Source organism: Crocuta crocuta, unplaced genomic scaffold (assembly GCF_008692635.1).
Source record: "Crocuta crocuta isolate KB4526 unplaced genomic scaffold, BGI_CrCroc_1.0 scaffold70, whole genome shotgun sequence".
Lineage (NCBI taxonomy): Eukaryota > Metazoa > Chordata > Mammalia > Carnivora > Hyaenidae > Crocuta > Crocuta crocuta.
The window spans coordinates 8,318,224-8,333,065 of NW_027528417.1; the positions used below are offsets into that span (position 1 = coordinate 8,318,224).

Below are 14,842 nucleotides of genomic sequence, written 5' to 3' on the forward strand. Positions count from 1 at the left end.
TCTCTCTCTCTCTCTCTCTCTCTCAAAGTTTATTTATTCTTGTGAGAGAGAGACACACACACAGAGTGCAAGCAGGGGAGGGGCAGAGAGCCAGGAAGACCCAGAATCTGAAGTAGGCTCCAGATTCTCTGAGCCCGACATGGGGCTTGAACCCACAGATGGTGAGATCATGACGTGAGCCCAAGTTGGACACTTAACCAACTGAGCTATCCAGGTGCCCCAGAAAATGTTTTCTGATACCATAGTTAGAAGCAAAATCCTGGGCTTGCTGCTGTTACTTAGGCAGTTTGAATTGTTTTTTAAGGTACTTGTTGACAGTATAGTGAATTATCCATGCACGTAATCTGTTTTAGTCACTGCTCTCCCTTTGTGTGTGTTTGTGTTTTCTAAGCACTTGGAGAAGTACCTGGCACAGAGGTTGCATTATAAACTACTATTTTTATTGCTCTTTCATTATTATAAATGTTATTGTGTTGTTTAGCAAATTCATTGATTTGTTTAAATGGTTTTATGGGACCCCAGCTACTATCAGGGATAGATTATCTTGGCTACTGAGAGTACAGTGTTGAGTAAGATGATTTTATTTCTGCAAAATTCTGTTTAGGTGTCATGAAAGAAGTCTGTAGCAGACAATGGGATCATAAAAGATGTAGTTAGTATTCATTCTGTCTGAAAGAGGACTAGGGCCAGTCAAGGAAAGCTTTATGCTGGGGATGAGTCTCAAAGAGTGACACAGATGAGATGACACAGCACAGTATATATGAGCAGGCAGAGGACTCAAGGTAAGATGTGAGCAGCAGCTTAGTTTATTCAGAAAATGGTTAGAAGTTGGCTTTGCAGGTCCTGGGTGGGGCGCCTGGGTGGCTTAGTCGGTTAAGCGTCCGACTTTCGCTTAGGTCNGTCATGATCTCACGGTTGTGAGTTCGGGCCCTACATCGGGCTCTATGCTGACCCTCAGAGCCTGGAGCCTGCATCAGATTTTGTGTCTCCCTCTCTCTCTGCCCCTCCCCTGCTCATGCTCTATCTCTCATAAATAAATAAAGATTAAAAAAAAAAAAAGTTGGCCTTGCAGGTGCTTGAGGTACACAGGGACAAGATGTGATGAACAAATACTAGGGAGGTGGGCAAGAGGTTTTTTAATTTTTTAATGTCTTATTTTTGAGAGTCAGAGAGTGACAACGTGAGCAGGGGAGGGGCAGAGAGAGAGGGAGACACAGAATCCGAAGACAGGCTCCAGCCTCTGAGCTGGCTGTCAGAACAGAGCCCGACGTGGGGCTCAAACCCACAAACTGTGAGATCCTGACGCTTAACCGACTGAGCCACCCAGGCGCCCCCAAGTGTCCTGACTCTTGATTTTGACTCAGGTCATGATCTCAACAGTTCATGAGTTCGAGCACTGTGTAGGGCAGTATGCTGATGGTGTGGAGTCTGCTTGGGATTGATTCTCTCTTCCTCTCTGCCGCTCCTGCTCGCACAAGCTCTCTCTCTCTCCAAAAAAAAAAAAAAAGACTAAGTCATGAAGTAGTGCATATAGTATGGTACCATTTACGTTAAGAAAATAATCCGACCAATCTATATTTGTATGTGTGTATTAGGAAATAACTTGGAGGCCCACACATTTAATCGATATTCTCAAAGGAGGGAACTGAGATTCCCAGGGTGGGCAGAAGGTTGGGAGTTGGTTATAGAGAATGTTTGCCTTTATTGAATTTTTTTTTTACAAGGAGAGTTTATGTATTATATAATTAAACTTAAAAAAAATTTTTTTTAAGTGTTTATTTTAGAGAGAGCCGGGGAGGGGCAGAGAGAGACAGAGACACAATCTGAGGCAGGCTCCAGGCTCAGCTGTCAGCACAGAATCGGACATGGGGTTCAAACTCACCTTTGGGGGAGGGGTGAGGGACTGGAGATTAAGCCAGTCATAAAGGCCAGTGATTTAATTAAGTGTGCATACTTAGTGCAGCCTCTATAAATCTTTCAAATTCCATTAAAATTTATTTCATACCTTTATGTCTCTCCCTCTGCCCCTCTCCCCTGCTTACACTCTCTGTCTACAATTAAAAAAAATAATTTATGCTTTCTGTTCCTTTCCCTTAATAACGTAGAGGTGATAGAATTTTGTTTCAGTTCTCTGTAGCCTGCAGACACTACTGGACACACTGGGATAGGGATTCTTAGCCTGGAAACTACCTATTTCACCTGTGTGTGAACCCTGCCGATTGCATGCTGAATTTACATGTGTGTATGTGTGTGGATGGGTTAATCAGTGTTTTTAAGTATAACAGGATTGCAGAATAATGAGAAATGCTAAATTTTGTTTGGGAACCTTTTACTTTTAAAAGATGGCACAGGTAGTGCTCACTTTATTTTCAGCAAGTGAGGAGAACATGTAATGTTGTGATAATATGTATTTTGTCTTCACCCCTTGGTTCCTGATACAGGAGCCTCTAAAACCCTTGTTTGTAACTTCCTGAGTCAGGGGTGAGAGGAGTGTCTTTTGTTATTCATAATTAGCCCCTTACAATTTACTAACTTCCTGAGTTTATGCTAATGAGGTACTGTGGGTCCCTAGGTAGCTTCTGCAAGGGGCTGCTTGCAGTGTGAATCAGCCCTGTGATTATGGGTTGCAATTTTCGGGACCTCAGAGGAGGTGCTAGAGATTGGGCTAATCACCAGTAACCAGTGATTGAATCAGTCGTGCCTGTGCAGTGAAGCGTCCGTAAAAACCCGTTCAGAGAGTTGGCATCTGAAGTGGAACAGTCTTGTGGGACTAAGCCTTTAAACCTGAAGAGTCTGACACTAACTCTTGGTAGTTAGTGTCAGAATATGATGGAATTGTAGGACATCGAATTATTGTCCGGAGAGTTGGAGAGCTGGTTGCCAGTGTGGGAAAGTACACACATTTTGGTGTCAGAAGTGTTATGAGTAAAAACAGTTCAGAGACAAGTGGCTGTATTATTGTGTGTTACTTGCAGCAACCCTCAGAGCATTGCTACTGAAATGAGAAGGGTTACTTGGCTTTGTCCAAGGTTGGTAGTGGGTGCAGTAGAGTAAGGAATTTTAATGTTGAGTCGGAGAGTGGTTGTACCATATGGTTTTAGCCAAATAGGGAAGGAAATGAAGCTATGAGCTGGATGCGGGACTGAGAGAAGAGGAAAGCAGAGGCTAGAGGCATGGACAGAGATTAGACAAAGCAAAGTGGGAACGTCAGGTAGGAGATCACCATTGGAAGGAGGAATTCGTGTGAAAGAATTCCCAAATACGAGGCTAAATGGGTGTGTGTTTTGACTCTTGGTTACAGATGGCATGAATGACAGTAACGGTTGGGGGGACTGTACCGCAGTGTGCAGAGCAAGGTCATAGATGGTGTTGGTGGTCTGACAGGGGTAGCAGACAGCAGTCTTTGCTTAAAGGTCAAGAGGAATATTGCCGAAGATGTTCTGTTATGTTTGAATAGGACCTTCCCTTAGCAATTGGGTAAGAAGCTTAACTGTCTTCTCTCAGTGGAATCATCTGCCCATGGAGACTAGGTGGCCATGTGTGGTGAAATAGAGAGACCTAGAGCAGGGCTCTCTGTACATGAACTTTACATCTATTTTATTCCTTTTTAGTTGTTATGCAGCATTAATGTAGGCATTTATCATAAATGTCTTACATAAATTGCAGCTGTGCAGTAGTTCATTGGTTTTAACTGGAGTGAGTCTTTTTGCTGAATCTTTGCTTCCTCACCCACTCCCATTGTCTTTAATTATTCTCTGTTTGTAAAATGAGATTAGCCGTACTGAATCTTTACAGTCCCTTCCCACTCTGTTTGTTTCCACGAAATGCATTCAGTATATGGAGTTTTATAAAATTAGTACTTGAAGAAATGGCTGGCCTTTTGAAACCTTTAGTAAAAATTATTTATTTATTTGAGAGAGACAGGTCCAGCAAGCAAGCACACACACGAACGAGGTGGGCAGAGGGAGAGGGAAAGAATCTTAAGCAAGCTCTACGCCTAGCACCCAGCTCTACGTGGGGCTCAATCTCACGACCATGAGATCGACCTGAGTCAGATGCTTAACCCACTGAGCCACCTAGGCGCCTCAAGATTTTTTCTCCCATACCTTTTTTGGTAGATAACTTCACTTGGAAATTATTTATCCAAGGCTGGAGGCATGTAAATCAAGAAAGCTTTAAGGGGTGCCTGGGTGGCTCAGTTGGTTAAGCGTCTGACCTCAGCTTAGGTCATGATCTCACAGTTCGAGCCCTGTGTCAGGCTCTGTGCTGGCAGCTCAGAACTGGAGCCTGCTGGGGCGCCTGGGTGGCTCAGTCGGTTGAGCGTCTGACTTCAGTTTAGGTCATGATCTCACAGTTCGAGCCCTGTGTCAGGCTCTGTGCTGGCAGCTCAGAACTGGAGCCTGCTGGGGCGCCTGGGTGGCTCAGTCGGTTGAGCGTCTGACTTCGGTTTAGGTCATGATCTCTCAGTTCGTGGGTTTGAGGCCCGCATCGGGCTCTGCGCTGACTGCCAGCTCAGAGCCTGGAACCTGTTTCAGATTCTGTGTCTCCCTGTCTCTCTGACCCTCCCCTGCTCATGCTGTCTCTCTCTCTCTCTCTCTCTCAGAAAAAAATTTTAAAAAATTTAAAAAAAAGAACTGGAACCTGCCTCAGATTCTGGATCTCCATCTGTCTCTGCCCCTCCCCCACTCACACTCTGTGTCTGTCTTAATTGAAAAAAAATCAAGCTTAAATTCTGTTTTTGGTACTGTAGTTTTGCAAGTAGTGACCAGTATTCACTATTTATATTGTCACTTTAGTAATAGTACTTTCTCTAAACAGAGAAGCTGAATATTAAGTTTGTGCGTCCAGAGGCCAGAACTGGGCTGCTGTCCTTTGAGGAAAGCCAGAGAATTAAGAAACTCCATGAAAAAAACAAGCAGTTCCTGAGTGTACCACGGAGGTGAGTTGGACAAGGATGTGGGACATTATAAGTCATAATAAGACCCCTGAGTATAAAATTTTTAATTTGGTGTTCTCTTTTTTCCTGTTTCCTTTCCTCAGATGCCATTATTAAATCCAAATCCCATTTTATTTTGGTAACTTGTGGAATTATTCTTCTTCTCTGATTGTTTCAGACCAAAGTGGGACAAAAACACTAGTCCTGAAGAACTCAGACAGGCAGAGAAAGATAACTTTTTAGAATGGAGACGTCAGCTCGTCCGGTGAGTATTAGAAGATGGGAAGATTTGTCCTGGAATTCTGAGTCTGGCATTTTGGTGTATTTGCATTGCTATTTGCATTTTGAAGGCTTGATTCTTGCTGCTTCTTGTGCAGCCAGCATCGCTGGTACACATGCATCTGTGCACAGAGATGGTAAATTGATTACTCTGCTCCATTCCTGGCCTTCTCTCCTTTTCATACCCTTCTCTAGCCATTAGTCACCCTGGAGTTGATCGCGCTCTCTTGAGCATTCCTCCAGAAAGAGGTGCGTGGGAGAAATGTCATTTTGTGCGATAAACTTCCAGGGCTTAAATAGATTAAGTATAAAATTTCAAATTTGATTTTCCTGTTGACTCAGTAGAAAGTATATAAAACCAACTTGATAGTGTGTGTGTGTGTGTGTGAGAGAGAGAGAGAGAGAGAGAGAGCGAGAGCTTATTTCTTAATGCAATTAATTTGAGTGTTTATACTACTTGAAACCATCAGTTATAATCTGGCAAAGATATAAACTTTTCATTCTAAAGCCAGGCTAGAAGAGGAACAAAAGTTGCTCCTGACTCCATTTGAAAGAAATTTGGACTTTTGGCGTCAGCTGTGGAGGGTGATTGAGAGAAGGTAAGGTGCCATTTTCTTTTTGTCTAACCAAGACATTAGTGTGTTACATTAATTAGATTTGGGTGTTGATGAATGCTCAGAAGCTCAGGGCTTAAGCTATGCAAAAAGCTATTGAGAATTATTATAAAAACTGAAAATGTGATGCAGTGTTTCTTTAAAAATACAGACTTTTTTTTTTTTAGTGAGCACATTCACAGTGTGTAGGAATGGTAAACATTTTCTGTAAGAGGAGTTCTAAAGTACCTCAGTTATTTCAGCAAATGTCTGTTGAGTCCTGTTGGAAATACTGTCTGACTGCGAAGAGACCACGAGGGGGCACACGGAGGAATGAAGTACAGTCTTGTCAGATGACTCGATAGCTAGTAAATCCAAAGTGCTTAGGACTCCTGCTGCCTTACAGCTAGAAGGGCAGTGGGCTGTGTCCTGACAGAGGAAGGAGCAGCTGATAAGGATTGGGCAAAATCAAGGAGTGGTTTGTTTTAATTGGAATTAGATAGTGGTGATGATTGCACAGCTTTGTGTATATACTGAAAACCACTGAATTGCATACTTTCCAAAGGGTTAATTTTACCTCAGTTATAGGTAAAAGGTGGATTACGCCTCATTTTTTTCTTTCTTTTAAGACGTTTACATGCCTTCCCTATCCTGCTCCTTCAGGGGCAGAGACGGGGCTATGGGCTGGAATATGGGGAAGTCAGAGTAACAAGGCAAATCTCTAAGTCTGAGGAAAGTAGAAGCTTGCTGCTGGTTCGCAGGCTCAGGCCCCTTAGGTTCAGTTAGGCTTGAACGAGGCTTGGGAAGATGCACTGTGCTTCTGGGAACTTCTGTGGGGCAGAGTAGGTCTCTCCTTCAGTGCCTCCTTAGCAGGCAAAGATGTGTACTGCTGACATGCCTTTTTCTTATTTCCAAAGAGAAATAATAACAAGCTTTAAAATATTAAAACCTCACCTGGGAATACCCCCATCTGCACGTTGACAGTATTGTTTTGTTTTTCTGTTTTTTTAATTTTAGATATTCTCCTGCTTCTTATATCGTCTCCCTTTCCTCTCTGTTCATTTTTTTCCCTTTTATTCCGGTTTCTGACTTTTACTTAAGAGGCCTTTCTCAGATAACAAGTGATGTTTATTGTCTGTTCATATCTAAAAACGAAGCATTAGGAAGCAGATTGACAAGGTCACCTGTTTGGGGGGAATTTGCCAACTGGTGACTTCACTGTATAGAACTGAACAGGGATCAATTTTATTTTGTTGGAGTACCCCAAGCTGTTAGCTCTATGGGTGTTCTCCCTAGATCCATTGAGTTTCTTTTAAAAACGTCTTTTTAACATTTATTCATTTTTCATAGGCAGAGAGTGCACATGGGGGAGGTGTAGAGAGAGAGGGAGACACAGAATCCAAAGCAGGCTCCAGGCTCTGAAGCTGTCAGCACAGAGCCCGATGTGGGGCTTGAACTCATGAACATGGGATCATGACCTGACCTGAAGTCAGACACTGAACCGACTTAGCTGCCCAGGCGCCCCCAGTCAGTTTCTTAGAGATAAAAATTATCTCCTGCCAAGAACGCAGCTAGAGGTGGTAGTATAATGCAAGGTGGGTAGCCATGTTCACCATTGGGTATGTAGGCTGTTTAATCTACCCTTTTTCGGTATGGCACCTCTTTCCCGCCTTCTCTTGTTGCTTGAGGGCCCAATTCTGGAGCCGCTCAGGTTCATTTTCTCCATAATAAACCCTGGCTGTCTGCCATTGGAATAGGAGATTCGGGCGATGTAGCTGCCAGACTGGATGGAACAGGAGAGAGGACCTAAGAGCTCACCAGATAGCTGTCAGTCCCATTCCTCACCCTCGCCCACGGGCCTTCATCTGATGCCTCTAGTCCCGAGCTCCCTGGGGCTCTGAGGCGCGGACTGGCTCCTGGGTCGCGCTGCCGTGTCTCAGTTCCTGCTCTTCTTCCTTTCTCTTCGTCCTAATGAGTGTCAGAGTTTATTTTCATTTTTGTGGGTGTTCAGAGGGAACAGAGGTAACCATATGTGTTCATTCTTTCACATTTGACATACTTTTATGTCCCTAAATAAGCAGCTGGTTTCCCCAGAGTGAGGGTGTAGCGTCAATAGATTTACAGTATTACTTGTTCTGTTGCTTTTATTATGTGGTGTGTTTCTAAGAGAGAGCATATCTCTAGCTCAGTATAGTTTAGATCACATGGAAGTGGATCTGAATTACTTAGAAATATTAATAAAAGAACTACCACATTTTTTCACAGGAAATATTTATTGATGTATTTTGTATAGCAGATGTCTCCTTTTGGTAATAGGCTAGCAAAGCCATCTGCCTCTTTAATTTCAAGAGCAGATGTTGGAAAAGATTTGTTGTATGCCCTGTCGTTGAAATGCAGGAAGCTGCTGGGGCACTGAGGGCGGAACACAGTATTCTAGTAAGATACGACACTATTGTACTGTGTGAGCCTTTCCTGGTCTACAGCACTTTGCATCCTAATTCAGCACATGGAGGAAGCAGTCTTTTTTTTTTTTTTTTTAATGTTTATTTCATTTTTGAGAGAATGTGTGAGTGGGGTAGGGGCAGAGAGAGAGAGAGAAAGAATCAGAAGCAGGCTCCAGGCTCTGAGGTGTCCGCACAGAGCCCGATGCAGGGCTTGAAACCACAAACCATGAGATCATGACCTGAGCTGAAGTTGGACAGTCAACCAACTGAGCTGCCGCCCAAGCACCCCAAAGAAAGTGGTCTTAATTTTGTCTTTTCTTACTGCTATTTCTGAGCTCTTTATTGTCTCTACATGTTTGGTGGGTAGACCTAATGTTTGTGGACCTTGCAATTTTAGTTTATTAGGTTTTTGTCCATGTTTTACAGTCATTGCATTTACTATTAAACCCTCAAAGTTTGAAAGTGGTAGATTTTACCTTAAAGAAGAAATACTGGGACCCACTTAATTACAGAACTTAACGACAATTTGTCTTGAATTAGCAAGTCTGTGAGTTCCTTTGAATCACAATGTTCTGCTGGAAATTTAACTAGTCTGAAAGAAAATGACCTGTGAGAAACACTTAGGTGGCTCAGTTAATCAAATCAATTAAGCATTTGATTTTTTTTTTTTTAATTTTTCTTTTTTTACACGTATTTATTTTTGAGAGACAGAGAGAGAGCACAAGTGGGGGAGAGGCAGAGTGAAAAAGAGACACAGAATCCAAAGCAGGCTTCAGTCTCTGAGCTGTCAGCACAGAGCTCGACGTGGGGCTCAAACTCACAAACTGTGAAATCATGACCTGAGCTGAAGTCACACAGTTAACCGACGGAGCCACCCAGGCGCCCCTACGCATCTGATTCTTGATTTTGACTCAGGCCATGATCTCACTGTTCGTAAGTTCGAGCCCTGCATTGGGCTATGAGTGCAGAGGCTGCTTGGGATGGTCTCTCTCATCCCCATCACCTGCGCATGCACACGTGCTCGCGCACTCTCTCTCTTGCTCTCTCTAATAAACTTTTTAAAAAAGAAAGAAAATGCATTTTGATTGTGAAAGCCTTGCCTTAAATGGTAAGCTTGACTTAATACATTTCTTCCTCAGTGTCCAACCTAGTTGCATATGCATTACCTCAGCATAGGCCAACCAGACATGGATTTTTAGAAGACTGCCCTAAGTATGTCTGCAGCTTATTTCCTTCTTTCCTTCCTTTAAATCCAAGTTAGTTAACATATAGTGTAATAATGGTTTCAGGAATAGAATTTAGTGATGTTATATGTAACATGTTATATGTAAGTGATGACTTATGTATAACACCCAGGGTTCATCCCAGACAGTGCCTCCCTTGTGCCCATCCCCCATTTAGGCCATCCCCCCCATTCAAACACCCCTCCAGCAACCTTCTGTTTATTTTCTGTATCTTACAGTTTAGTTCACTTAGCATAATACATTCCAGTTCCATCCACATCATTGCAAATAGCAAGATTTCATTATTTTTGATTGCCCAGTAGTATTCCTGTGTGTCTGTCTGTCTGTCGTATACACACAGTATACCACATCTTTATTCATTCATCAGTCGGTTGACATTTGAGCTATTTCCATAATTTGGCAATGGTTGATAGTGCTGCTGTAAACATTGAGGTGCCTGTGTCTCTTCAAATATGCATTTTTGTATCCTTTGGATAAATACCTAGTAGTGTGATTGCTGGGTCGTAGGGGTGTTCTATTTTTAATTTTTTGAGGAAACTCCATACTGTTTTCCAGCGTGGCTGCACCAATTTGCATTCCCACCAGCAGTGCAAAAGTGTTCCCTCCTCCGCATCCTCACCAACATCTGTTGTTTCCTGAGTTGTTCATTTTAGCCATTCTGACAGGTGTGAGATGGTATCTCATAGTGGTTTTGATTTGTATTTTCTTGATGATGAGTGATGCTGAACATCTTTTATGTGTCTGTTAGCCACTTTTTTGGAAAAGTGTTCTTTTAATGTTTTTTATTTATTTCTAGGAGAGAGAAAGAGAGAGAGACAGCGTGAGCAGGGGAGGGTCAGAGAGAGAGGGAGACACATACTCTGAAACAGGCTCCAGGCTCTGAGCTGGCAGTCAGCACAGAGCCTGACGCGGGGCTCGAACCCACGAACCGCGAGATCATGACCTAAGTGAAAGTCAGATGCTTAACCGACTAAGCCACCCAGGCGCCCCAATCCTTTCTTGATTAATAAGAAAATAGGTATAAAAGGAACCTACCTCAACTTCATAAAGGCCATATATGAAAGACCATAGCTAATATCATCCTTAATGGGGAAAAACTGAGAGCTTTCCCAAGGTCAGGAACATGACAGGGATGTCCAGTCTTAACCACTGCTATTCAACACAGTACTGGAAGTCCTAGCCTCAGCAATCAGACAGCAAAAAGAAAAGGTGTACCGATTGGCAAGGAAGAAGTCAGACTTTAACTCTTTGCAGACAACATGATACTCTACTTTTGGAAAACCCAAAAGACTCCACCAAAAAACTGCTAGAAATGATATATAAATTCAGCAAAGTCACAGGATATAAAATCAGTATACAGAAATTGGTTGCATTTCTTCTACACACCAAAAATGAAGCAGCAGAAAGTAAAATCAAGGAATCGATCCCATTTACAATTGCACCAAAAAATGTAAAATACCTAGGAATAAACCTAACCAAAGTGGTAAAAGTTCTGTACACTGAAAACTATAGAAAGCTAATGAAAGAAATTGAAGAGGACACAAAGAAATGGAAAAACATTTCATGCTCCTGGATTGGAGGAACAAATATTGTTAAAATGTCTATAGTACCCAAAGCAATCTACACAGTCAGTGCAATCCCTATCAAAATACCACCAGCATTCTTCACGGAGCTAGAACAAACAATTCTAAAATTTGTATGGAACCAGAAAAAAACCCAAATAGCCAAAGTAATGTCAAAAAAGAAAGCCAAAGCTGGAGGCATCACAGTTCCAGACTTATTTCCTTCCAGCGGCAGTTGCAGCTGACCTTAAGAGCAACTTTCTTAGCCACAGAGGCAGGATGGGAGGGGGATCCTCCTAGGGAAGTGAGATATGGATTCCTGCTCTGCTAGGCTGTGGTAGACCCCACTACATTTGTGAGGGCTTTGGGGAGCTTGTATAAGCTACAGAAAGCTCTCATATTGCTGCATCTTCTATGTGACAGAAGTTAGACTCTTCATTCCTGCTTCAGTGTGGCATCTTAAGTCATTGTTTTCCTGTTTTGTATTTGTGCCATTTGAACACATTGTTGGAACTGATGGATGATGATTTGCTAGATGTATGCTTGTCAGCCCTGGGTTTAAAAAAGATACAGGCTTGATAGTGGCTTCTGTCAGCAAGTGATTTATTAGTTTTCTTTTGAGGCCTTAACACCAGTGTAGATTAGGTACATGAGTATGCAGTAGACCTCATCTTGGATTGAAGTATTTGGAATACTCTTTTGTCTCACCAGGAGAGTTTATTAGATCCAGTTGAAGTTTTAGCAGTGAAACATCATCAGGGTTCTGTAGGACATAAAACAGCAAGAGAATGTTAGCGATTACAGGCACGTCCTCTGGTCCAGACCGAGTTCCCTTTGAGCTCCATCATGGAGTAGCTGGTGACTTTGGACAAGTTACTTAACTGTCCTAAGCTTCAGTTTCCTCATACATAAACTGGGGATAATTGTACCTTAAACCGATTAATGTGCCAAGTGCTTAATATATGGACAGTGTTTGCTATTATTATGTGGTTAGTGTTTCACTTCACAGTGATTGGAGCATCTCCTATTTCTTTTTCAGTGATATCGTGGTCCAGATAGTCGATGCTCGAAACCCACTCCTGTTTAGATGTGAGGATTTGGTAAGTAAAGTGTGACAAAATTCAAATGTGCAGCTCTTGCAGCCGCAGTGGGAGGACAGCCTCACTGACAGCAGTAACTGTAGGCCAGCGTCCTATCTCTCCTCCAGCTCTGTGTAGGGCCCCCTCTCCTCCCCGGGTCAGGCGCTTGCATACTGCTGCTGTTTAGACAGGTGTCGGCCTTCTAATCATCTGTGGGAAATGGCGAACATGAACTCTCTAGCTTCTCGTTTTAGGAGCCAGTTTGTTAATAGACATTTGCCAGTGTTTCTCATTTTTTAAGAGACATCAGTTGAAATGACATTGTACTTTTTAGTCTCTTCTTACCCATCCTGTCGTGTTCTCTCTCCTCGCCTCTTACTTATTACTTCCTGTGATATTTTACAAGTGAACTACATTTGTACAACACCACAGGTAGTAATAAGGAGTGAAGATTACATGAAAGAATGTAATACGGGCTTTGAATTAGTAAAACACTGTACACATGTGAAATACTCCCTATTTGTGTTTAAGAACCATGATAGTAACAGTACAGAATATTTTTAAATCCACTGGTGAGAGACACAAATCGTATTTGTGAAACTCTTACGAAGTCACACGCTGGTGTGTTACCTAATGCAGAACTGTGGTGGGAATTAGTATCAATCATTGAGTCTTGGTTTTCTTTTAAACTTAAAAGTATTTTTTATGTTAAAAGATGAGATTATTATTGGCTGTCATCATTTGGCTAAAAAAACCATCCCTGCTGGCTGACAAATCTAGTTCCGCAGTTCTGTGTAAAAGAAACAGTTCGGCAGTATCAAAGAGAGGGACAACATTATTTAAAGAAAAAAGGCCTATTATCCTTCAACAGGGTGGGAGAGCATTTCCTTTTACCCTTTCCAGTTTTTATGTTAAGGGTATTTCTAAGTATATGTGAGCTACCTTTTTCAGAGCTTGCCAAAAGAATCATTAGAATGTACCAGGATGAAAAATCTTTACATTAGGATTGACTTAAAACTGGGGGCAGTAGAAACTTTTAGTCCTGTTTGGGCATCTTCAGTATAATTCGCCCACTTTTTACTTGTTTGAAGAGGCCTTTCTAAATACTTTTGTCTTGCCTAGGAATGTTACGTGAAAGAAATAGATGACAGTAAGGAAAACGTCATTCTGATAAATAAGGCAGACTTGCTGACTGCTGAGCAGCGGGGTGCCTGGGCCACATACTTTGAAAAAGAAAATGTGAAGATTATCTTCTGGTCAGCTTTGGCTGAAGCCATTCAACTGATTGGTGACTCTGAGGTAACCGGGGGGCTTTTTCGGGTTGGGTTTCTGGGAGGAGGATTTCAGTTTTTGGTTAGTGAGCTTTGTGTTTGTTTGTTTGTTTGTTTGAAGTTTTGTGGGAATTCGGGGGTTTTGTTGGTTCCCTAAATGCTCTGGTGCTAGGATGGTCTACACAACAGGAAAACGAGTCGCAAGGCTGCTTTCTCTGGTTGTCAAATAGTCTGACCTCTCTGGGGCTCTTTGTTACACACTGATACCAGCTATAATTTTTACTTTTAGAGTTTTGGCAGGAAGTTGTATAGGAAGTTTCATAACGACTTCATAATAGTTTTTAACAGGAGGTAGGACAGCCACAGCCTGTACCTCTACTTTTCAGGACTTGATTAGAATCTCTTTTGACATTGTTTTCAAAACAAAGAAATGAAGTAATTCTAAAGCTATACCATGTTCTTTTTTAACCCACATTTTACAGAAACAGTTTCCAGGGGGGTGTCTGTGAATGTGTGTATGTTTTACTTTATCTTTTGAAGTTTTATTTATTTATTTATTGAGAGAGAGAGAGAGAGAGAGAGAGAGAGGATCCCAAGTAGCACAGAGCCCAATGTGAGGCCCGAACCCACGAACTGCAAGATTATGATCTGAGCTGAAGGCAGATGCCTAACTCACTGAGCCACCCAGGCGCCCCGTGTGTATGTGTTTTAAGTAATCTCCACATCCAGTCTACACCCAGTGTAGGGCTTGAACTCACAGATCAAGAGTCACATACTCCACCAACTAAGCCAGCCAGGTGCCCCTGGGGTTTATTTTCTAATAAAAAATATAACTAGTTGGGCAACCTGCGGGGCTCAGTCGGTTAAGCGTTCGACTTCGGCTCAGGTCATGATCTCACAGTTCGAGGGTTCAGACCCTGCATTGGGCTCTGTGCTGACAGCTAGCTCAGAGCCTGGAGTCTGCTTCGGATTCTGTACCTCCCTCTCTCTCTGACCTTCCCCTGCTCATGCTGTCTCTCTCTCTCTCTCAAAAATAAATAAAACATTGAAAAAAAATTTTTTTTAATATAACTAGTTAACTAATAATAACTATGAAATGAAATTAGTAGAATCTTAGAGCTGGAAGAGACTTAAAGTAATATCTTTTTTCCTAGCCTTCTTTTATCTCTGTCAACCATGTATTGGTTTGTGTGTTGAGCTGCATGTCAGTAAGTACAGTATCCTCTCCTGCTGAGCTTCGGTTAGCTCCCCTCCATGGCACACAGTCGTATAATCTCTCTGCGACTGCATTAAATAACAGAGACCAACTAGCTCACTCTATCTACATTTAGAAAGTTCGTCAGGGGTGCCAGGGTGGCTCAGTTGGTTCAGCACCGAACTCTTAATTTCAGCTCAGGTCATGATCCCAGGGTCATGGATCTAGCCCCATGTTGG

General features: G+C 42.4%; 1 protein-coding gene across 1 annotated transcript in view; it reads left to right on the forward strand.

Moving 5' to 3' along the window:
• Positions 1-14,842, forward strand: part of LSG1 (large 60S subunit nuclear export GTPase 1) — a 36,310-nt gene that overhangs the window by 1,944 nt on the left and 19,524 nt on the right. The window contains exons 3-7 of the mRNA XM_077754356.1: positions 4,819-4,939; positions 5,115-5,201; positions 5,728-5,814; positions 12,098-12,158; positions 13,260-13,436. Of these exons, the coding sequence (XP_077610482.1) occupies positions 4,819-4,939; positions 5,115-5,201; positions 5,728-5,814; positions 12,098-12,158; positions 13,260-13,436 (533 nt within the window). The remainder of the gene's footprint in view (positions 1-4,818; positions 4,940-5,114; positions 5,202-5,727; positions 5,815-12,097; positions 12,159-13,259; positions 13,437-14,842) is intronic.